Source organism: Tursiops truncatus, chromosome 1 (genome assembly GCF_011762595.2).
Source record: "Tursiops truncatus isolate mTurTru1 chromosome 1, mTurTru1.mat.Y, whole genome shotgun sequence".
Taxonomy (NCBI): domain Eukaryota; kingdom Metazoa; phylum Chordata; class Mammalia; order Artiodactyla; family Delphinidae; genus Tursiops; species Tursiops truncatus.
In genome coordinates, this window is record NC_047034.1 from 54,654,701 (window position 1) to 54,679,976 (window position 25,276).

A 25,276-nucleotide genomic window follows, 5' to 3' on the forward strand; every position below is an offset into this window, starting at 1 on the left:
ATGTGGGATCTTCCCAAACCGGGGCACGAACCCACATCCCCTGCATCGGCAGGCAGACTCTCAACCACTGCGCCACCAGGGAAGCCCTTCCCACTCTTATTGACACTAAGGTAGTTAAGTGTAGCATAAACAGTGTTCTGCATGTTGCTTTTCCACTTACTGTATCCTGACTGATCACTGGGTATCAATATGTGGAAATAATCTTCATTTTTTGGTGACTATTAGTACTTCCTGTGTGGATGTCCCCAAGTACTAGTTTACTCAGCTAGTCCCCTATGAGTTGACATTTGGGTGTTTCCAATCTTTTGTATATATCACTCCAAATTTTTGCCAGTGTTACTTTTGGGAAAGAGCCTAGAAGTAGAATTGTGAATTAGAGGATAAATGCACATATAATTCTGGTAAATACTACCAACAACTACTCTTCTATACAAGTTTTAAGCTTCTCAACCTTTTCATTCCATTACCATATATGTTATTTCCCCATACCCTGAATAGTACATATGTTTTAGAGTTTTTCCAGTAAAAGTTAAAATACAGTATGTTTTTTTATATGCTAAATTCTTTTTATACGTTAAATGGTCACTGAGGGATTTCCTGGTGGCACAGTGGTTAAGAATCCACCTGCCAATGCAGAGGACACAGGTTTGAGCCCTGGTCCAGGAAGATCCCACACACTGCAGAGCAACTAAGCCCATGCACCGCAACTACTGAGCCTGCACTCTAGAGCCTGTGAGCCACAACTACTGAGCCCACACACCACAACTACTGAAGCCCGTGTGCCTAGAGCCTTTGCAACAAGAGAAGCCAAACAATGAGAAGCCTGCACACCGCAACGAAGGGTAGCCCCCACTCGCCGCGACTACAGAAAGCCCATGCACAGCAATGAAGACCCAACACAGCCAAAAAGGTTATAAACAAACCAAAAAAAAGTCACTTACATTCCTTTTACTAATGAAGTGTTTGTTAATAATTTTGGAATTTTCTCAATGTGTCATGTTTTTGGTAATTGTGGGGGGGTTTTGCCATGTAAACATTACATAGTTAAAATTATCAATATTTAGCTTTGTTACAGCTAGATTTTAAGTAAGTCACATAGTATAGTTTTCCCTCACTGAGGTTGCGATGGAGTCTTTCAGTACTCATGTGGCTTCACTTTCACATTTAGATTTTCTGATCTGTTTGGAATGTACCCATATGGCTATTTTTAGTTATCTCAATAAGAGCCCATCTCCTCCCCATAGTTATGAAATGCTATTTACTGTATTCTAAACCTTCCATACACCTTGGGTATTTTTTATTCTGTTCCATTGGTCTGTTTATTCGTGTGCCAACATCACAGCTTTAATTACAGAGGTTTTACAATGTGTTCAATATTTAGTAATAGTTATCCTACATATTGGCTGTTTTTTTATGTTAATTTTAAACCCTACCAAACTTTACCCTAGTACTTTTACCAAATTCTCTTATTAAGTGTAGCAGTTTTGGATTTCTTCTCTACGCATTTAATTTGCTTTCTCTTTTCTAATTGCAGTGGCAAATAGCTCCAATACAACATAGTTATGGAAATCACAGGCATCTTTCTTGCTCTTACTTCTGATTTTAGGGGGAGTAATACCCTCTGAAATAAACAATTCCCCTAAAAGCCTGACTTTTCTGACATACATCTGGACATCTGCTACATGATAGGTTTTTATTCAGCACAATAGATGGGATTTCATATTTTACTTTACAGTTATTGTTTTTACAAGCCATCTGATCCATGGCAAACCCACTTACTGGTACTATATAAATATGTGTATTCTCAAGTTTCGATTTAGTTCTAATTTATTCATAAATATATTTAAATCTAGAGAAAAATATTTGTGATTAGATTATTAGGGCATGTTAATTCGTGGTATATACATTACTTAAGCTGTGAACAGATCAATCTCTGTAACAACCTTGAAACACAGGTATGAATTTGCATTTTATGCAAAAATTCACATTTTTATTCTTACATTGGTGGGAGCTGATGTCAGAACTGGAAGGCAAGCAATAACTTTTGTTTCTACCTCTTAGCTGAACAAGACACACAATGTGGCATTTTCATTAGGTAAGACTTGTTTCTTTACATTTCACACTAGAATACATTACCCTTTTCTTGAATAAAATGACCCGGTTACTAAGGAAACCATCTTTGGAGGGAGTGTTTGTTTAATAAGCATATTTTATTTAAATAAATCCTCCAACAGGAAATGGAGAATTCACTGCCTTTACTTAGACTGTGTAAGTAGTTATATGTGAAATTTATCTGTGCAGCTCACCAACATGTCCTCATTGGAAACATGGATATTTCCACATCACAGTTCCCAAAAAGACTAAAGTCTCAGAATTCTGTATCTCCTTTGGCTTGCTTCTCTCTTGATTCCACCCAGGCTTTATTAATGGTTCGCTTCATATCATCATCTCCATCTTCATAAATTTTCTTTAGAACATTCATTAATCCCTCACTAGGATCTGTTTCAGTGTCGTAGGAGGGCTTTCTGTTAAAAAGAAAACACACGCAATCAATAATGGAGGAATATATATAATGTACATGAAACATATAATAGTAATAACAATATATAGAATGTAGAAATATATATAAATAATCCCATTTACTAACAAATTTTATAGGTATGATTACTAAGTATGAAAAGAGACAAATTAGTATGTAGGAAGTACAAGAGTGGGGGTAAGAGGAAGACAGAGTATCCAAACATACTCTGACAATCAAAACATGTACAGATTCATCTTAAACAATATATAACCACACTTAGTGCATCAAAGAATGGGCATCAAAAAGGGTTAAGGGGGACTCCCCTCGTGGCTCAGTGGTTAAGAATCCACCTGCCAATGCAGGGGACATGGGTTTGAGCCCTGGTCCAGGAAGATCCCACATGCAGCTAAGCCTGGGCGCCACAACTACTGAGCCTGTGCTCTAGAGCCCACAAGCCACAACTACTGAGCCCACATGCCACAACTACTGAAGCCCGTGCACCCTAGAGCCCATGCTCCACAACAAGAGAAGCCACTGCAGTGAGAAGCCCACGCACTGCAACATAGAGCAGCCCCCACTCGGCGCACTAGAGAAAGCCCAGGTGCAGCAACAAAGACCCAACACAGCCAAAAATTAATTAATTTTTAAAACAACGGTAAGGGGTTATCTTGGGACTATGGGATTTTAGGTTAATTTTTAGCAGGAAAAGTAAAGAAATAAGCTTTTACTTTTCTAAACTTTTAATTTTCTTAAAAGCATGTTTCCTCATATAATATAAAAAACAATTTCATTGACAAAAAACAAACATATGTTATATATGGACACATACTGAAGCTCATATTTTTTAATTAGAAAAGCCTTCTCTTAAACCTGAGATACCTGAGTTTTGGACCTGGTGGTATAAAAGCACAGCCCTCAATGTAGTCAACACTTCTAGTTCAATCAGTGTGCAAACTGGGCTCATTAACTTTATACTTAATTTTTCACTTAGCTCATTTATTAAGTGCCAGATTCTGTACTGGACCCTGGGGATACAGTAACAGTAAAACAGGTTCCTATACTCAGGTAATCCATTCTAGATTTAAAAGCAATTCCACAGGTAATGCCTAACACCTTAGCCAACCACATCCCAAATGCACACTGGCTATGGGAGGGAGGAGTGAGAGAAATGTGGATGGCTAATTGACTCAACGTAGTACATTACTACTGCAGGAAAGCAGAGGAATGTTTTACCTAGGATGGAAGTATCTTTGAATAAACATTTTTCAGAATAGCCATTATTAAGGAGGATAAAAATATTCTCTTTTTCACTCTATACCAGTGATAGTGAAATTCTAACTATATATCAGAAACTTCTGTGGAATTAAAAAACCATATATGGGTATCTGGGCTACTATGGAACTACTGAAATGGAATCTCTCAGAATGAGCACAGCACCTATATAGCAGCACCACTGGCCCAGGGTTAAGAACCAGCACAAAAGAACCAACCACAAGTACAAAGATCTCCTTAAAAAGCAACTTGCTAGATACATGCCCTCTTCGGGTGCCCTCTGACAAGTGAAAGCAGATATAACTAACTGGGTTAATCAGAGGACATTAGAAGGTAAATGGTCAAATTGCAGACTATACACCTCCATTATTGATGAACATCTACAACCCTAGCACAGAATACATTATAATTCTTAAATAAATGAAAGCAGACTCACTCTTTCTCTTTGCATTCTTTTTCAACCTGAGTCAGGTAGTCCCACCGTGTGTTTTCTGCTTTCTTCCTACATAAGATAAGAACTGTATCTGTCTTGATCTGGAAGAAAAGTGGAAAACAGGTACAACTTAGAACACATGGAGATAGGCATGAATATTTAGAAAATAATTATTTACTCAATTACTCGAGTTACTGTTACGTACAGTAACAGTTTTAGGTGCTAGTAATACTTTTATGAATAGGCTGGAAAATCATACACAAACTAATTCCTTCAAATACTAGATGCTATCAAGACAAAGAGGATGTTAATGAGTATTGGGGAAGGAACTTCACTAGGAAAGCCTCTCTGGGGTGAAATGTGAGCTGTGGCCCAAGCTCCAGGAAAGAGGGCCTTCCAGACAGTTGACACAGGAAGAGATGATTCTGGTGTCTTTGAAAACAAGGAGGAGGAATGGCTGGATTTTGATGATTGAAGGAGAGAATAAAACAGTAAGAGAGGTCAGACAGGCAGAAAATCATGTAAGGCAGTATCGGTTAGGGAGTTTGCAAGGTGAGCAGAAACAGCAAGAATATACAGCCCTTTCAACAATGATCCACATAACTCTAGGACTCTTGAGTAATACTTCAACATGTGATTAGCGGACAAAGAAGGGAGCAGGGAGTCACAAGTTAATCATTAAATTATATTCTAATATTACCTTTAAGCTGCTACATAACTCTATGTAAACACAGACAGCAGAATGGCACATCTGTGTACCAGGGGCATTAAACTTCATTTATTTAAATTAGGTAGGAACAGAAGGATTATCTGAATTAGTGAAAAATGAATAATGTTGTTTCAAAGACAGTTTATTTCAATTTTGTAAAACAAATTATTATTCCCATTGTACAAATGAGAAAGCTGAGGTATAAAGTGATTAAGTGAGCTGCCAAAGGTCACAATTAATATGTGATAAAACTGGCATTAAAACTCAAGTCTGGGCTTCCCTGGTGGTGCAGTAGTTGAGAATCTGCCTGCCGATGCAGGGGACACGGGTTCGAGCCCTGGTCTAGGAAGATCCCACATCCCGCGGAGCAACTAGCCCCGTGAGCCACAATTACTGAGCCTGCGCGTCTGGAGCCTGTGCTCCGCAACAAGAGAGGCCGCGATAGCGAGAGGCCGGCACACTGCGATGAGGAGTGGCCCCCGCTTGCCGCAACTAGAGAAAGCCCTCGCACAGAAACGAAGAGCCAACACAGCCATGAATAAATAAATAAATAAAAGTTAAAAAAAAAAAACCTCAAGTCTCATTCTTAACCACTTTCAGTTTATTCAACACCCTCCTGATTCTAATGCAATATTCTTATAATCTATTTTTCTAGAGCAGGAGCTGGCAAACTTTTTCTGTAAAGAGCTAGATAATTAGTATTTTAGGCTTTGTGGGCCACACGGTCTGTTGTAGCTACTTAACTCTGCCACTGAAACACAAAAGTAGCCAGACAACACATACACAAATGAGCACTGATATGTTCAAATAAAACTTTATTTACAAAACAGGCAACAGGATAAATTAATTCTAGTTCATCTTAATTCTAAACTGGCCAGGTAATTTCATGAGGTTTCACAATATTATGAAAAAAATATTATGACAATTATGACAATATTACAACAAAAAAGTAAACCTACCTTTTTTGAACTGCCTTCCACAGAGATGGGTTTCAAGAGATTGTTCACAATCATGGAGTAACTCTTCCCATTTAGATTCTTTACCAAAAGATCAAATGACCTACAACACAATAGTGAACACTTTATCTTTCTGGTTCTGTGAAAGGTGCTCTTCAGTCGTTGTGGAAATAAAGCCAGTTTTACTTTAGGATGTGCACCTGGCCATCCCAGATGATAAGACTCAACCTTTAAAGCAGATGTAAAGGATAATTTTAAATTTAAGCAGAATTTTAGAAGCTGAAAAGAACCCATAATAAGGCACTGTCTTCCCCATTATGAGAACTCACCTCTCTGTGAAATGCACCTGCACATTCTCAGCGGGGACTTGATGAACTCCAGTTAAGGAAATGTAGATTTTCACAAACTTATCTGACTGATCCCATCCTGGTTAACAACAACAAAAAATGGACCATGAATAAAGTCTGATACTATCTCTGGAATAGCAAATGCACACAGCTCATAATAAAACTCACTAAGATAAAAATCTAGTAATAGAAACATGAAAGAAAGAAAGATATAAGAAACTTTTTAGATGGAAAAATTGAGCTTCAAAGCAGTTAAGTAATCTACCCAAAGTTAGGCATCTAGCTAGTGAAACAGCCTGGATTCAAATCCAGGTTTACTGAACACAAAGCCCATGTTCTTTTTATTCCTTAGAGTAAGCAATATGATCGTTAAATACTTCCTTAATTGTAGCTCATTTCCCCTTTTTATGGATATAATTTTGTCCTATTCCTAAATATTGATAATCTCCACCAAGCTGGATGGCTAAACATCAGCTTGTCTAATCAGTATTAGCTAATTCCATAATCATTTCTACTTCTCTAAGCAGTTCAACAAATGCAAACCTAGCTTCCTCAATTCCTTTCCCTGATAAAGCAGAATATAAATTTAGAGTCAAATTCATCCAAATCTGCCAATTTAATTAACCTACCAATATCTAGAACTTATTTCATTTTTTTATTATCAAGCTAGTCTCTAACCTATATGAATTCTGCTAACAGAAAATACACAAATGTCACATAAAAAGCACATCATATAATAAAATATATATTTATCTAGTTATTGTACTATATGACTTTTTCTTACTTAGTCCTATAGAAATCTAGTGTTAATAATAAAAAAAAAGATGTTCTAGAGGGTTCTGTACTTCATTTAGTTACTTACCATCCGTTCAACCCATCCTCCACAATGATAACTATTTCTCCCTAAACACAAATTTAGGTTCCTAGTTACTATGCCAGAATCCTACCACCTTCAGACCAGTTTCCTATCGTCAACGAAGTACACAGCGTATCTCCTATAGTACTGCAGTACATCACTTAAACACAACACACACACTGCTTTTTGCTATGACGATACCCAAAACGCATGATGCGTTTCACGTCTCTACTCATGTGCTTTGCTCATGCAATTCCCTTCTTTTCTTCATACTTGACGAACTCACCTTTTAAACTCAAATGTCTCTTCTAATTCTCCCTGACTGTTCCTCCCCTCCAGCAGAATTACTTTATCAGCTATATTCTCATAATACTTCATAAATCTCTATTCAGTTAATGAAATATTAAGTACTTACTGTGTGCTAGATATTGTGAGCACAAAGGAAAATAAGACTGTCCCTGCCTTCGTGAGAGCTCATTACTCAGACTTCAAGTTGCATTGCTTCCAAAATAAAAAAAGTCTATAATCAATTTAGGGAAAATGGTATTATGACATTGTTATGGCATTAACTGTACGTCTATGTCCCAACCACACCATGAGCAGGGATTGGGTCTTGCTCACTGTTGTGTATCCACAAGTCCAAGTACAATAAAGGCACATACTAGGTGCTCAAAAATGTTGTTTGAATATAACTGGATTCTCTTCCTCAGTTAATATCGGTGATTGTTTGGCAAACAGAAATGCAAAACAGGAAGAAAAACAAAACAAAAAGCTGTGTCCATATATACTGAATATATTTCAGAATAGGTTCCTTCTTGCTGCTACTCACCATTGTACTAATCATCTTGCTCTCTTATTAATTAATTAGCTTTTAGAATGCAGCATTTTCTTTTTAATATCTTAAAAAGCATCTTATTAAATAAGAACTAATGGGTCTTCTCTTTAAAATCACCAAAAACAAACACTCAAGACTATTAAAAAATTGATTTTGTTAGTGGGTCACTACTAAGGAATACATTGCTCAGAGGCAGAAATAACTGTATAGAGCTGTATGTAGGGGCGAGTCATACCATAATTACTGATTTTCACTGTATATCCTGTTGTAATAGGAGCAACCACAGCAGCTGGCTTTTCGTTTTCCAGAAGTTCTGCTTTCCTCTGTGATTTCTGCTGCATCTTATTCTTGATTTCTGTCTCAATCCTGGATTTTTCAGCTGTCAGGGCATCACGTACTCTTTTTCTAGTGGCTTTTTCCAGCAGCACCTTCACCTCTTCTAGATCTTTCTGTAGCTGTGTTAAAATAAAAGATAAGTTAGCTATGATAAATAAGACAATAGTTTGATATTGTGCATATCGGTCATTTCAATTTACTGAATAAGAGCTAAGAATAGGAGGTTCATTTAAATTTCCTAGGGTTGGGTAGCAACAAGGATTCTTTCCTCCAGCCTACTGAATTGTAAATAACTCAAGATTCCTTTCTTTTAAAAAGGAAAACTTAATCTTGAAGTAACAATAGGTAATCAAGCCAAATTTTTCCAGTTTGGTAGACTGTTATCTACCTTTGTTTTAAAACATTTTATTTACAAGATACGAGTGTGATTTATAAACATTTTCTGATTATAACATGAAGAAATCCAACAAAAGGGAATCGTGAATTTCCTTGTAACATCCAGTCCTAGTCAAGAGATATTAGGAATTTTTTAAATATTGAAATAAAAGAGATGCGTGAGTACATGGTAAGTGTGGTGAAATGCTACAGCAACTTGACTGAGGTAATACTCTACTTTCCGTCAGTGATGCGTCCTCACTGATCTTCCTACCCCTAGTAATACACATAAGAAAGTTTAAATTTTTAAGACAAAAGATAAAAAAATAAAGACATATTTCTTCTTCTAAGAAGTTAGACAACTTCTTAATTCTAAAGCTCCTGGTTAATTTTACTGTCAAAAGTCTGGGACTTGGTTGCACAGTAGAGAATGAAAATCTGGATAAACAATCCAACGTGCAATGCACTCCTGGATCACTGAAAAAGCCACCTGTTTTTTTCTTCTCACGCCAATACACTGCCTACCCAAGTCTATTTCTATTACTTTCTAGAGACAGAGTCAACATTGTGTTAATTTAAGAGTTAAAGACACTGTTAGAAAATTAATGGGCTTAAAAACTTTTTTCCAGTTACCCTCTGACTTACTGCAAATGCATGAGATCTTTATAAACAAGGGATTCATTTCTCTTAAAATGACTTTATATTCTGGCTTGATACTAGCTAGCAATCTGACAGGAAGGCTTTGACATTATAGCCTGAGATCATGTAAGGCTCAATATAAAAATCCTTAAATGCTTGGTAACTTAGTATAATATCCAAAGTACAGCTCGAAAGTCTTTAGATTTCTTGAGTCTTAGAAAATGCAAACCAGAAAAACAAATGCTTTTCTTTTATCCCAAGTCTTTTATCTCATTTAACTCAGATGCCCTTGTTTCACCTATCTGTAACTGCTAACTTGGTATAAAAAGTCCAACTGTGCCCAGTCTCCTGCCCAAATTCTATCCCCACCTCCCAAAACTCATATTACTAAGAAAAAAAATTGCAAACTCATCTTTAAAGCATAGAACCAAGATGCTTTTAGTGCAAAGCAATCTTTTTTGTTATAATAGCTTTCAAAATTCACATTCATTCTAATAACAAGATGAAAAAAAAATTAAAATGTTAAATGAGTATATTTTGTTTCCAGAGTAAGGATTTAGTTAAAAAAAAAAAAAGTAAACGTATAGATTCTAAACAAAAGGTTTTACTTCTTGACTGGAATAGGAATCCTTTTTCTAGGAGACTCAGAAGAGAACTCTGAGAATTAAGCAAGAGATCCCCAGGCCCTCTTTACAGCCAGTTTGGCTCTACAGTACTACAAAAATAAGATATCCACTGTTAAGTCTGAAGCAATTTACAGCAGGCCTGTTTAAGGTAATTCCTCAGTTCTTCTCTGTTATTTGCAGATCTGAAACCAGTAAAATTGATCCCTTTGGTGCTTTTCCTGTACACATATTTAAGATGCCTTAGATACAGCATTTCTTACCTAATTTATCTAGGCATTCACTTGTTTTCCTTATGCAAAATCACACCTCCCTTTTATCCCTATCCATAAACACATTAAAGCTTTCTCTTCTAATCTATTTCCAAATTCTTCACTAGGAAGCAATAAAACCAAAGTGCCTCAAAATAGGCAAAGACCTTGTACAGACATTTCTCCAAAGACAGACAAATGGCCCTCAAGCGCATGAAAAGATGCTCAACGTCATCAGGCATTAAGGAAATGCACATTAAATCCACAATGATACACCACTTCACATCCACTAGGATGACGAACAACAACAACAAACTCCAGCAAATAACAAGTGTTGACGAGGATGTGCAGAAATCGGAAGCTTCATACACTGCTTGTGGGAATGTAAAGATGCACTTTGGAAAGGAGTTTAGCAGTTTCTCGAAGTTAGTTACCATATGACCCTGCAATTCCACTCCTAGATAGATACACAGAGATTTGAAAACGTATATCCACATAAAAAGCTGTACACAAGTATTCATAGCAACACTGTTCATAATAGCCAAAAAGTGGAAATCATCCAAATGTCTATCAATTTATGAATAAACAAAATGTGGTATATCCATAAAAAAGATTATTCTGCCATAAAAAGAAATACATGTTTCACCATGGATAAACTTGAAAACATTATGCTAAGTAAAAGAAGCCAAAAAGTAAAAGGCCACACACTGTAAATCTCCATTTGTATGAAATGCTCAGAATAGGCAAATCCATAGAGACAGAAAGTAGACTGGTGGCTGCTGAATGGGAAGGAGTAATGGGAAGTGACTGCTTAATGGCCACTTAATGGGTTTCTTTTGGGGTTGATGAAAATACTCTCAAATTATATAGTGGTGATGATTGCAAAAACACTGTGAATATACTAAAAAGCATTGCACCATACACTTTAAAATGGTTAAAAACTGAGTTTCATCTCAAACAAAAAAAAGTGTCCCTAAATGTATACACCGCAATTAGAAAGCCCCTTACTTTAAAGAGGATTAATACTGAACACGCCAAATGTAAGACTGTAAAGTCACTTCAGAGATTCTTTCCTCAGGGCACATGGTACCACAAGGCCAATCTTTAACACCTAACAAACTTGTGTCAAGTTATCCAGAATAACACACATAGTTTTTCTTCATTTAAAGCAAATTCTCAGACTTAAAAAGTCAAATGTGAGATTTCCCACTCTTGTTCATATTAAGCAAAAAGATTTCCAGAGAACAAGTCTAGTCAATGGATACCCAACACTTTACTGTGAATAACAGTACTGTCATCTTAAGTCAAAAAAAGAGCAATCCAAGTTTATTATTCCCATGCTGTACCTGTGCAAACTAAGTCTCCAAAAAAGTTAAGCTGCCTCTGTTTAAAGAGCTTAAAAGAGAAAAAGCTATTTCCCACCACTAGTTACAACTAACTTTACAATTTATTTTTAAAAACGCCTATAGCAGATCGTTTTGTCAAGCACTATTTTGAACATTTAGAACTATTACTTGGTCTTTACAACCCTATGAAAAGGATACTGTGACCCAGAGAACCACCATAACTTGCCCAAAGTCTGTGTAGAGAAAAGATGACTAAGAGAATTTAAGTGCTGGGACCGAAGACTTCTCACCTTCCAACTGCCCTCTACCATGGAACGACACTCAGTTTTTGTAATCAGCTTTAATTTAACAACGCTTCACGTCCTCAGGCCAGTGTAACGCGGGCGGAAAGGGCCTGAGGATAACGTGAAGGTGACCAGCCCTCAGGTCCACCATCGGACCTACCTGCCGCCGGGAACCACGACACATACCCCCGCTCACCTACACCGCCGACCAAGGCTGAGCCGGGGGCATCGGTCGTCAACTTTCCGGGGAAAGCGAAGGCCCCGAGGCCCGCAGTGGCCGGGTCGGCAACGGGGCGCCTGCAGCTGGGCGGGTGGCAGGCCAAGGGGAAGCGCGGGAACCCGAGTACGCAGGAAGGCGGTCCGACAGGCAGGTGTCGCGTGCGGCCGCTAGGCAGGCAGCTCCGCACGGGAAACGGCGGTGGGGCGGGAGACGGAGCGGAAAGCTCCAGGAAGGGCGAGCGAGGAAGATGAAGGCCGGACCCCTTACCTCCTCCACAGTTGAAGCCATGCTCGGGCTGCGTGAGGGAAGGCCCCAGCTGCAGCGGTGCAGGGGCGAGAACAGCAAACGCCGCACTGACCGCGCTCACCCCGAGCGCAGACAGCACCGGCACCTTTCACAGTGGCCGCGGCCTGAGGGCACACCCGAACCTGCGAGAGATCTCGGCCCGCCTCCCGCACGCGGCGCCTCTAGAACCTTCGCGAGTCCTTCGAGGCCGCCCCCCGAGCCCAAGCACCGCCTGCAGGGCTCGGCCCCGCCCCGCCTCGCCTGGCCCCGCCCCGCCCACCTCGCCTCTTAGCAAAGCTCAACTCTCGCGATTAAACCGGAAGTTCGAGAAGAGAAACGCCTCTACCTCCACGCCGGGGCAACTGTACGTAATATACTTTGACCCCGTAGGTCCCGGCTGCGCAGTCGCAGCTCAGAACCGCTGCTTTCCCGTACCATAACCCAACCCCGGAAATTACGCACTGATCTTCGGGGGTCCAAGCCGGAAGTTGACTAGAGAGTCGGCTGTTTCCGTGCTCTCTAGGACCCAGTGCCATCGAGGCGGCCATCTTGTGTAAGGTTAATCTGTGAAGTGCGAGAAAAGGACAAAAAGGGGGAGATAAAGGAAGCCTGTTTATGCTAAGACGGGACAGAATGAGAACGTTAAGTGTGCTGGGTCCTGAAGGGAACAGTTTTATTTTCAGTGACTGCTGGCGCTCTGGAGACGTCATGATTTAGGCTGTACGACGTGGTGACGTCATCATGGATTGCGGGAGGAGGTGGGGTTGCGTTGGCTATGTGACGGGACCCAGTAGCCCCGCGGGGAAGTAAGCGTGCTAATGCAGCGGGTACCTCCGTGTGTCACCGCATTTCGGGTCCCGGTTTCCCCTGCTAGACTGTTGAAGGCCTTCCCTAGTACCTTCACCGACCATTCTGCGAGTCTCTAGTTGTCACCCAGGTTTGGATTCGGTTTAAGTGAGTCTATTCGCCAAAGAAAATGGGCTGAGCTTTCCTGGGGCTGCCTTCTCCTGTTCTGGCTCCCGCAATCCCGCTATGTAAGGCCCTTGAGAACCCCCCGTTTTCAGACTGTTTTAGCCTCTGGCCGACTGAAAATGTTTGCAGCCCCGTTGAGAGCATAAACAGTAACGCCGGAGAAGTCAAATAGCCCCCACTCAGCTTAATATATCGCCGGAGGTAGCGATTAGAATCAGCACGTCAGAGGAGGAAAAAAGGACTAGAAAAAGGCAGGCTGACCATTATGGTAGTAAAGAATCTGAAGTACCGCACAAAAACAAATTACAGCTACGTACAACGTGCATGAATCTCAAACGTGACGTTAAGGGGAAAGAAGCCAGACAGAGAAGTTCTTCTCTAAAACTGCGAGACATTCAAAATCGGGTTAGTCTTTCCTTAAGTGGGGAGGACAATGACAGAAAGGAGCCACAAGGGGACTTTTGAGGTTCAAGTAACGTTCTGTTTCTTTCTTTGGATGCTGGTTACAGATGTGTTCACTTTGTAGAAATTTCATTGAGCTGTAATTTGTGTAGTTTCTTTTGTATGTTATAGTTAACTAAAAGTTAACTAAAAGTAGGCCCAGGAGGGAGTTTTCCAGAGATGATAGAAGTGTTACACTGATACATGCAGTTGTCAGAATTCACAGAACGGGTACTTTCTGGTGGTCCAGTGATAAAGAATCTGCCTTCCAATGCAGGGGATGCAGGTTTGATCCCTGGTTGGGGAACTAAGATCCCACATGCTGTGGGGCAACTGAGCCCGCGGGCCTCAGCTAGAGCCCGGTGCTGCAAACTACAGAGGCCACACCACAACTAGAGAGAGAAAGTCCATCCGCATGCCACAGCTATAGAGAAACCCTCACACCACAACGAAGAGCCTGCGCTGCAATGAAATATCCCACATGCCACAACTAAGACCAGAAAAATAAAAAAGATTAAAAAAAGAGGCCAAGAAAATATTTTTTTAAATGTATGCTGTCTGTAAATTAAAAAAAAAAGAATTCATAGAATGAACTCCTAAGATCTGTGCATTTTGTTTAGTTATACCTCAAGTTTTTAAAAAAGTGTCTAGGGAGTTCCCTGGTGGTCCAGTAGTTAGGACTCCCTGCGCTTTCACTGCCAAGGCCAGGGTTCAATCGCTGGTCAGGGAACTAAGATCCCACAAGCAGCACAGCACAGCCAAAATAATAATAATAAAATACTCCCCTTAAAAAAAGAGTGCCTAACTGGAAGCCTGGAATTATTTAGGTACTTAATTAAATAGGAACAAATATCCTAGTCCACTGTGTGAGAACTTGACCTAATGCAGTGATTTTTAAATTTGCTTGATTATGCACCTTGGGCAACTTATCCGCCAGATATCCTAAAGCCACAGGTTTTAAGTACCACCTGTTACCAGTGACTCCCAAATCTATACCTTCAGTTCCACCATATCTCTGAGCTCCAGACTCTGCCTTTGCTTCGATGTCTGATAAGACATCAAATTCAGCTTGTCTGAAAAACAAAACAACCAAAAGAACCTCCTGATTTCTCATCCTCACACACCAAATCAGTTCTTCCAGTTATTCTCCAGCTCTGTGAATGGTCACCTCATTTTCTTAATTGCTCAGGCCAAGCATACTTGAGCTCTCAAGTCATACTTGAGCCTTCAATTTCAGGTCCTACATCCCATTCTCTGGCAAGTCTTGCTGGTTTTATCTTCAAATATATAATGAGAATAAAATCACTTCTCTCACCTAATCTGTGACAAAGGAGGCAAGAATATACAATGGAGAAAAGACAGCCTCTTCAATAAGTGGTGCTGGGAAAACTGGAAAGCTACATGTAAAAGAATGAAATTAGAACACTCCCTAACACCATACACAAAAACTCCAAATGGATTAGAGACCTAAATGTAAGGCCAGACACTATAAAACTCTTAGAGGAAAACGTAGGCAGAACACTCTTTGACATAAATCGCAGCAAGATCTTTTTCCATCCACCTGAGAGAGTAATGGAAATAAAAACAAAAATAAACAAATGGGACCCAATTAAACTTAAAAGCTTTTGCACAGCAAAGGAAACCATAAACAAGACAAAAAGACAATCCTCAGAATGGGAGAAAACATTTGCAAACAAAGCAACTGACATAGATTAATCTCCAAAATATACAAACAGCTCATGCAGCTCAATATCAAAAAACAAACAACCCAATCAAAAACTGGGTGGAAGACCTAAATAGACATTTCTCCAAAGAAGACATACAGACTGCCAAAAAACACAGATGCTCAACATCACTAATTATTAGAGAAATGCAAATCAATACTACAATGAGGTATCACCTCACACGGGTCAGAATGGCCATCATCAAAAAATCTACAAATGGGACTTCCCTGGTGGTACAGTGGTTAAGAATCCGCCTGCCAATGTAGGGGACATAGGTTCGAGCCCTAGTCCGGGAAGATCCCACATGCCACGGAGCAACTAAGCCCATGTGCCACAACTACTGAGCCTGCGCTCTAGAGCCCGCAAGCCACAACTACTGAAGCCCACGTGCCACAACTACTGAAGCCCACGAGCCTAGAGCCTGTGCTCCGCAACAAGAGAAGCCACTGCAATGAGAAGCCTGTGCACTGCAATGAAGAGTAGCCCCTGCTCACCACAACTAGAGAAAGCCCATGCGCAGCAATGAAGACCCAAAGCAGCCAAAAATAAATAAACAAAATAAATTGTTTAAAAAAGATGTTTAAAAAAAACCTACAAGCAATAAATGCTGGAGAGGGTGTGGAGAAAAGGGAACCCTCTTGTACTGTTGGTGGGAATGTAAACTGATACAACCACTACGGAGAACAATATGGAGGTTCCTTAAAAAACTAAAAATAGCAACTACCATATGACCCAGCAATCCCACTACTGGGCATATACCCTGAGAAAACCATAATTTAAAAAGACACATGCACCCCAATGTTCACTGCAGCACTATTTACAATAGCCAGGACATGGAAGCAACCTAAATGTCCATCAACAGAGGAATGGATAAAGATGTGGTACATATATACAATGGAATATTGCTTAGCCATTAAAAGGAATGAAATTGGGGAATTTGTAGAGATGTGGATGGACTTAGAGACTGTCATACAGAGTGAAGTAAGTCAGAAAAATAAGTATCATATACTAATTTACATATGTGGAAAAATGGTATAGATGATCTTATTTGCAAAGCAGAAATAGAGACACATGTAGAGAACAAACGTATGCATACCAATGGAGAAGGGGGGGTGGGATGAATTGGGAGATGGGGATTGACATATATACACTATTGATACTATGTATAAAGTAGATAACTAATGAGAACCTACTGTAGAGCACAGGGAACTCTACTAAGTGCTTTGCGGTGACCTAAATGGGAAGGAAATCCAAAAAAGAAGGCATATATATATACGTATAGTTGATTCACTTTGCTGTACAGTAGAAACTAACACAACATTGTAAAGCAACTATACTCCAGTTAAAAAATTAAAAAAAGATAAACTTCTCCCTTTCTACATCATACTACTAAGAAAGGTGGTTGCTACTCTGGACAAATTCTTTTTTAATTTCTAGTGAGTATAAAAGTGAAATTAAGTTTAAAAACACTGAAAACATTTAAAAGATATCAGACTCAAAATTTTAATTACCTCATTAAATGATTAAATTTAAAAATAAATAAATAAATAAAACCACTTCTCACAATCTCCACTGCTACCACCTGAGACCAAGACATCATTATTTTGTCTGGATTTTTAGCCTCTTAGCTGGTTTCTCTGCTTCCCCACTGTGCCTTTACGGTTAGTTTTCCACAGGGTAGCCACAGTAATCTTTTCAAATGATTATATCCCTTTGCTTAAAAACCTCCAATAACTTCCTGTTAGGCTTAGAATAAAGCCCAAACTTCTTACATAACCTGGAATGTTTTGCATGATCTTATATCTCACCTTTATGAGTTCCTTTATCTCACGGAACTCATCTCTCACCAGTTTCCCCTCTCCCTGGTTTAAACAGTGGCATTTTTGTTACTCCTTGAATCCACTGAGTTTGTTCTCACCTCCAGGCCTGTACTCTGTGCTTTCTGTCTGGAATGGTTTTCCTCCAGATCGTCACAAACCGTTTTCTATCTTCCTTTTGTGCCAGCATTTAAAACACCTCGTAATTCCCGTTCTTAAGGGTCAACAAACTCAATGCTGCTTCTCTCCAGCTGTATCCTATAATTGTCCTTACATCTATCATGTAGAAGCAAACTGACTCCTTGCCCTGCTACCATTAGGAGTAATTGGGTACATCAGATCCCAAAGTCAAGAAAAAAAATTAAGAACTTTGCATCCTGAGATAAATCAAAAACAAAACATCATCAACAAGACATACACACATCAGGGTCATTGTGTCTAGTTCTAGTCCTCCAAATAAATGAAATTCTGAACCTGAGCCTTTCCTGTAAAATTGGACTCCCTAAAATCAAACAAACACTTTATCTCTGACTTTTGCAATGCTGATGTCTAAAAATATGGATAGTAGTGTGAGAATTGCTGTTTTCCCACCATGAACAAACTAATTATAGACTCTATACTTGGAAATTGTGTAGTTTTTTCCTATAAATAGTTGTAATTTCTATTTGGCGAGCTTGTTCTTCTAAAGCCTGAACTTCCTTGCAAACTTTCTTTGCAAGTAAACTTTCAAAAGATTTTGCTCTGAGTGTCCCTTTGACAGTACTGAAAAGTTTTGTTAAAGTATAATTTCAAAAAGGTGAAATCAAGATTCTCATGCAATTATAAAATAAATATTAACAAATATTTTATGCAATTCATTGCATAAACCGTGAGGGTAGCAACAAGTTCTTAAAACTATCAAAGAGTACATTTGCACAGGTGGGTACTTTAGGCAATTTAACAATGGAATATTAGTGTAAAGTTGCAAAGTTAGACACAAACTAGTTAATGTCCTACAGGGTAGTAAACTATACATAACCTTTCGAGTCATCTATTCCACTGGAAAGAAAATAGGGATTTGCATCCCTACTGGACAAAACTCTACAGGTTAACAGGTAACTTCACTAAGTGCAGGGTCTTTAATCAATAACGAACAGTGAGTTCCACTTACTATTCATGTCAAGACCACTCATGACCTCCTCACTGCCAAGTTCAGTAGATATTTTCTGAATAATTTGACTGTTTTACTTTGCAGTACGCGGGCCTCTCACTGTTGCGGCCTCTCCCGTTGCGGAGCACAGGCTCCGGACGCGCAGGCTCAGCGGCCATGGCTCACGGGCCTAGCCGCTCTGCGGCATGTGGGATCTTCCCGGACCGGGGCACGAACCCGTGTCCCCTGCATCGGCAGGCGGACTCTCAACCACTGCGCCACCAGGGAAGCCCCGACTGTTTTACTTTTTATGTAAAACTTCTCATTTTTTAAAATACTGCATAGGCCAAACAAAAGATGTCTGTGGCTGGGTTTGGGCCGCAAACTAATTTTACAATCTCTGATTACTATTTTTTAATACATGCTGAATTCTAAGAGGAGCTGACTAATCTGGCATTCATTCGGTTCCATGGACACCCAAAACAAAATGCAAATTAGAACAAAATGCAAATCAGGATTCTCTGCACCCTGCCTCCACTTCAAGAGAGCCTCTGGAGTCCTGTTTGAATTATATGATGTCACCCACTGTGCTGTACTCTGAAAGATGAGGAGCAGCCACCCAATCCAGGATCAGCCAATCGGATTTTTTGTTTTGTTTTGTTTTGCGGTACACGGGCCTCTCACTGTTGTGGCCTCTCCCGTTGCGGAGCACAGGCTCTGGACGCGCAGGCTCAGCGGCCATGGCTCTCGGGCCCAGCCGCTCCGCGCCATGTGGGATCTTCCCAGACCGGGGCACGAACCCGTGTCCCCTGCGTTGGCAGGACTCTCAACCACTGCGCCACCAGGGAAGCCCGCCAATCAGATTTTTGCAAGATTTTGAAACTGGGACACTGAGATGCCAGCCCATCTCTGCTGGTCACTTGAAGAGAGGACATGTAAACTTGGAAGTTGTGCACTTAGAAGCAGGGGATGCCTCTTTTCAGAGAGAGAAGCAGCAGCAGATAAGCATCACCTGGCAAGAGAAGCAGAAGAGCGATTATAAGAACAATTGCTTAGGTTCCTGATGGCATTCCAGTCCCTTGTCCCCATGGCTCGTCAGGCCCAATGGTTTGGCCTTTGGTAGCTATGAGCTAAATATACTTTTTTTCCTTTTAATTAATTGCCTTATTATTATTAAGCTAGCATAAGAGAGTTTGTTACTTCCAACCAAGGAATCACTATAGAGAGGAATACAGGGCACTTGGCTGTACCTGCTGTACAGGATATCATTTTGCAGGGTATAACCTGGAGCAAACTCCTGTATATTTCTTCTTGCTAAATTGACTAGAGTCTAGTGTCAGATAAGTTTTTCACAAACATTGGGTTCAGATGATTCAGAATAAAATCAACTAGAAAAAAATTAAAAAGCCATATGGATTTCAGAACAAATGTTTATTACTGCTTAATGGGGCCAAAGGAGCAACACAAAGTATTGAAAACATCACTGGCTCACAAAAACAGTCATCTTGCTACCTTCTCGGTTGCATTTGTTTATTTCACAAGGCTTCATTCACACATGAAAACAAGATACTAATCCAATTCAAGTTCATAACAATTATAAAAGTAAACATTTGTTGGGACAATGTACAATAAATTGCACTTTTTTAACAAGCATTACATTTACATTTATAGAGTGTACTATACATAATACATGGAATTATGGAAACATCTAATTGGTCAGTGGTGATAGAGGAGAGAAGCTGCTCACTAATTTCTTTTGTAGTCAATTAGTACTGTTTGAGCTAATCAACTCCTTTATTCTGGAACCTGTTTTCACTGGAGAAGCCATGGGCAAAATCATAGAATTCATAAAAATAGATGGCACAGAATTTCTACTACCTCCTCAGCAAGGGAAAGGTAGGAGTTGAAAGAAATGACGTGGGGCTGACTGAGAAACTTTCTTCCTTATTTGAACTAAGGATTCATACGTTATGCAAAATACCAAAAATAAAGAAACTGATGCAAAGGCTATTGGGATCTTGGATTCTGGGGCCATTTCCAGGCTTTATTCTTGTGCTTTCATGACACCAGAGTCTTGATGTGTTTATGTCCTTACCATTCAGTTTCCTATATTTTATTCCATATATAATATATAGTTATTAAAAGTTACATTTTAACAGAAAAGATTTTACATGTTAACTTATTGCCAATGAAAAAGGAAAGTAACTCAAAATATTCATCTTCTACTCAATGATTCTTTTTTCTTAACGTTTTCAGAATACCACTAATGATAAACCAGGGGTGGAGGTGGGGAGAGTAGGACGTGTTGATGAACATGTTTTTATAGCAGGTAGCAAATACATTTGGAGATAAGCTTGACGTGTAGTCTTTTAGATGGAAGCTAAGACAGGGACTTCTGACAATTGACTGTAGTCACTAAGCTACTCATAAACATCCACTTTTCTCCTTACAACTCAAGATCATCATCTCCTATTGAGGTGCAGCCTGCACTGAAGTATTCATTTTGGTAGCTCTTGAAAGATAAGGAAATCCCTAAGGGCTTTGCCTGTATTATATGGAAGCCACTATGAGAGAGGAAGGATGTTTTGGAGCAGTTCCAGTTCAATGTGACAATCAGCATGGCAAATAGAGAGAAAGAGTTTTATATATCTGGTAGTAGGAAACACAGGCCACTGAGCTGTGCCTGGCCTTCTGTATCTGATCGCCATGTACATATTCAGTTGCATGGTACCTGGGTATACCAAAGAGGCAGGGATACTCCGTATAAAATTCTACCGATCACACACACACACAAATCTCACAGCATTCAAATCAAACAATAGAGTTTGTCCATGCTCTCATTTACCTGTAATTGAAGCAAGAGAATCGGAGCTACTTTAGAGTGGTTTTTTTTTTAAGAGTAAATTATACAACAGAATAATCTTACTAAGTAATTAAAAGTGTTCTTTTCCAGAAAGATAAAACAAACAGGGTATTTAATTTTTTGAAAGCTTTTTCTTCCCTAAAAGGGTCTTGAAATCAGACAACCACCTTAGCAGAATAATGAGTAGACTGATTTCAGCTCAAGAAAAAGAAAACTCAGTCCCTTACATTAGTTACGTATGTGATTCTCATCCTCAGTAACTAATCAATTCCTTTAAGGATCTAACTCTCATCTCTTGTGCCCTAAACTGTGTATTCTCTTGTTTTTCTTACTTTAGGTAGGAAATGAAGCTACTAGTTGTTAACCAGAAAGTATTTTAAGAAAATGGAGTAAGGGTTTGAGAAAAATGAATATTAATACACAGTATAAGAAGATGGAATTTTTGAAAACAATGAAACAAGATAAATATTATTAAATACCCCAACATCAGTACAAACATTACTTCTCTACTTTATTATGGAAATTTAAGAAAGCCAATGAAGAACAAATTACTAACTTAATAGTTGGGAGAGAGGAAGAGAATTATTGGTTTCATGGAAAGATAGGGTCATAAGCCTATGTGACATTCCTATTAATGTTTCTGATAGGCATTCATATACAGACCATTAGGTAACTGAGAATTTATTTGCATTAAATTGTATGTAACTAAATATAACCAAATTGTGCCATGGCTCAGGATGTGGGAAGCTAGCAAACATATGCACTGCAAAATTCAGCTTGGTTTCTTTCAGCTTTAAGGAAATGTGTTAAGATTCTCAAGATATAAAAGCTAATGACTGAATTATCCAATTGAATTTCATTCTCTTAATTTATTCTGCAGAATTTAATGAAAGGAGAAATCGTCACTTCTCAGAATGTTGCAAATGTTGGATTTTTGGAGGAATGTTTTATATAATGTATGCTAGGAAAAGATGAAAAACACTCCAGAATATCGGAAAATTTCCTGGATATTTGAGCTGGTCAATCTCTTTCTAAAAGAAATCAAGAGAAGAGTAGCAATTCTCAACTATACTTCAAAAGAAGAGAAATTAAAACTAGCAGTTATTTAATGCTGGAATGCATGAGTTTTCAAACAACACATGGTGAAGGGCATGGGGTCTGGGATAGTGCTATTATAATATTGTATGAATAATACACCAACTTTTGAATTTTCTTTCCTTCTGTATTTGCTATTGCTACTTACCCAAAGACATTGCAGTGAGGGACAGTTTAGACTATGGTACCAATACACATACCCAAGTATGATATGGAACTGGAGAAGGAAAAGAAAAAATCTATGGATGGCCATTGTAATCTTTTAAAAGAGTTAAAAGAAAATGAAAAAGACAGATTTATTAAATGTTTGGAATACATGTACCTAGTTATTTTGTTTAAAGAAAATAATGTAATGGGCTATGAAATTGAGCCAGGTCTACAGATAAGAACTGGACCTAGAGCTATTTCTCTCTCAACTACCATTTAAGGAAAATTATGCAATTTAGGCATTCTGTGAAATGTAAAAAGAGCTCTGTACAGTAGAATTATGAAATTCACAAAACACAAAAGAACATGTTTAATTTAGCTAGCCATCTGATAAGGCAACTTGTACAAGGCTTCTTGGGATCAAAGCGTAAAGTACCAGTAAAGCTAACAAACTGTATTAAATGATTTACAGAAACAAGTACCAAGATGCAATTTTCTAGGCATTATATTCTGCAAAAAAAAAAAAAAAGGAAAACAAAATTAATTTTTCTAAACCACCATGTTGGGAATGTTAGAGTCAACACAGATACTCAGAATGCTATTTTCCTTTTGGGCAAAAGGAAATGAAAACTATGATGAGAGATGTCAGGACAAAAAAGAATTCTGTAAGAAAAGTATTATTTGATGAGTGTAAAGAAGGATAACAAACAACCACATCAGTTTTATGGGCTGTAGATGATACGAACACTTACCGATGAAGGGGATTTCACTTTTTAGAGTTTAATGATTATTTTAGAGGAAAGGATCCATCATGAGCAACTTGTAGTACATGCTCCTGGAGTTGAGATGGCTCTTAGATGATTTTTACTTCCAAGAGTGTGTTACTTTTAACTGCAACATATGGCACAGATGAGAGTCACTCTGGCACTACAGAGTTTGAGATACTTTGCAAAGAATATGTTCAACAGTGAAGCCAAGCATGAGTATCAATAAATGTTACTATACATAGCTGACAGTAGTTTGGTTGCTGTAAAGGACCAAAGCCCTCCAAAATAGCTTAAAAAATGGGAAAATTAGTTTTTCCCTTACCAAAGGATTTCCTGCAAGGACTATTTATAAAGACATGTTAAATATAATTGAAAAAAATACTTCCATCAACTTTTAAACAATAGCTTTACCTTTCCATGAGATAAGCATTTCTATAAAGGTTGTATATGCAATCAAAAATGTTACAAATGCATTTGCATCTCTTCATCTAGGGGTACCAAGGGCACGTTTTTAGGAAGCTACAGAAATCAGAAAAAGTTGCCTAATATTAAACTAAGATGATATGAAGCTGACTTCTATTTCCCATTTCATAACTTTAACAAAGTTACAGTATATTAGTGTTTCCATAGCAAGTATATGTCAACATTAAATGAATACTCTGTCCCTGGTTCTACATTCCATTCTAAGCACAACAGCTGTTCCTGGGCCTTTCTAGGCTTCTCTGGTGAAGGTTTCCTAAAGATGCAACTCATAATATCCACGTCTGACTTTACATTTGCCAGAAGTCACAACTGTGTTCTTACTTAGGAACTCGCAATTCCCATGTGGAGTTCTTAAAAGGACCTGTTAGAAGACCAGGACCAAAATGATTTATTTTATCCTGCATTTATCAAAATCTCAGTTCTTTTTATCTAGTATGTGTTTTCAATAGCCTATCTTATTCCAGATGTACCCAACAGAAAATAAAAATAAACTAACTGTCTTTGGGAATTGTTCAATCCCAGGTCTGTTCTTTCCTTTGGATAGGATTATCGCTATCCTGGGCATCACTTTCAGGAGGAAACCTGACAGTGGTCATGACTGGCCCCACAATGTGCTTTATCTGAATAAATCCTGAAAAGTTAAGAGCTTTAGGTTGCAATCTTTTTTTTTTGCTGTGACAAATACCTGCCTATCACTTCAACCTTGGAATAAAAGACAACTCCATTTTTATGTAAGATAAAAATAATATGAATAATTAGCTCTAAATAAAAAGCATTTAGTTCTGAATTACTTATTTCCAACCAAACATCAGGCATGTAAAATAATGTGTAATACTATGATGGATCGGAACACAGTCTTCCATGAAGAAGCACAAAAACAGGTATTCGACATAAATCAGGTTAGTTTAAATAACATCCCTTTTTTAAAAGTGTCATACAAGAAAGAGTAAGAGCTACTGAAAGATCCTGGCTTGCTTTCTGGCCTCCTTTCCTTCCTTTTAAAGGGACACCAGGAATCATCCTGGGTTTCCGTTGCTTTCATCGTTGTGCTCTTCTACTTGGGTGAGGCTGGACCTATGTGCTCTCCTTGGGGGGCTGGGTGGCCTGTGGTGGCTGCAGTGGCTGCGTTCCCGTGGCCGTTTTGATAGAGTTAAGGGTTTTGCTAAACCAAGAGTTTTTTGCAGCTTGGATTTCATTCATAAGGGCTCCCCTCTGATGTTCAAGTTCCTAATTCAAGAAAGAAAATCATCTGAGTTACATAAATATCTTCTCTCTGCCAACAAAATTAGAGTATAGCTTTTTGGAATCCACAGGTCTACACAGCCGCAGTTTTCTTCCTACAAAACCCAGGTGAGATTTAGTTGGCTTCTGAATGCAAGAAAAAAAATTAGAGCTAAAAGAATTACGACTAAAAACCAGAATCTGTGCTTTCTCTGATCAGTGAAATGAAACCTCATTTTACCCTTTTTTCCCCCGGCAATTTAGGTCCAAATCTAGCTTTAGGCTGCAGCCTAAGAGAAGATGTTTAAAACCACAGGTAAACGTAAACA

General features: G+C 38.8%; 2 protein-coding genes across 16 annotated transcripts in view; both read right to left on the reverse strand.

Moving 5' to 3' along the window:
- Nucleotides 1-1,956: 1,956 nt before the first annotated feature.
- Nucleotides 1,957-12,433, reverse strand: CACYBP (calcyclin binding protein). The gene is made up of 6 exons (XM_004324841.4): nt 12,271-12,433; nt 8,165-8,384; nt 6,221-6,317; nt 5,895-5,994; nt 4,230-4,327; nt 1,957-2,525 (listed from the first exon to the last, which is right to left on the reverse strand). The coding sequence occupies exons 1-6, from the start codon at nt 12,289-12,291 to the stop codon at nt 2,369-2,371; spliced, it is 693 nt and encodes a 230-aa protein (XP_004324889.1). The 5' UTR covers nt 12,292-12,433; the 3' UTR covers nt 1,957-2,368.
- Nucleotides 12,434-19,783: 7,350 nt separating this feature from the next.
- The window catches only part of RABGAP1L (RAB GTPase activating protein 1 like), a 682,857-nt gene continuing 677,364 nt past the window's right edge, over nt 19,784-25,276 (reverse strand). For all 15 annotated transcript variants that reach the window (XM_073804143.1, XM_073804149.1, XM_073804154.1 and 12 more), the window contains one exon: nt 19,784-24,953. In XM_073804143.1, the coding sequence (XP_073660244.1) occupies nt 24,801-24,953 (153 nt within the window). In that variant the 3' untranslated portion in view covers nt 19,784-24,800. The remainder of the gene's footprint in view (nt 24,954-25,276) is intronic.

Coding starts and splice junctions, on each gene's coding strand:
- CACYBP (XM_004324841.4), bottom strand. CDS start 12,291: ATGGCTTCAACTGTGGAGGAG. Junction 6,318..8,164: donor AGTGAAAATCAGTAATTATG/GTATGACTCGCC, acceptor GTTGTTAACCAG/GATGGGATCAGTCAGATAAG. Junction 2,526..4,229: donor AAAGAATGCAAAGAGAAAGA/GTGAGTCTGCTT, acceptor TCTTTTTAACAG/AAAGCCCTCCTACGACACTG.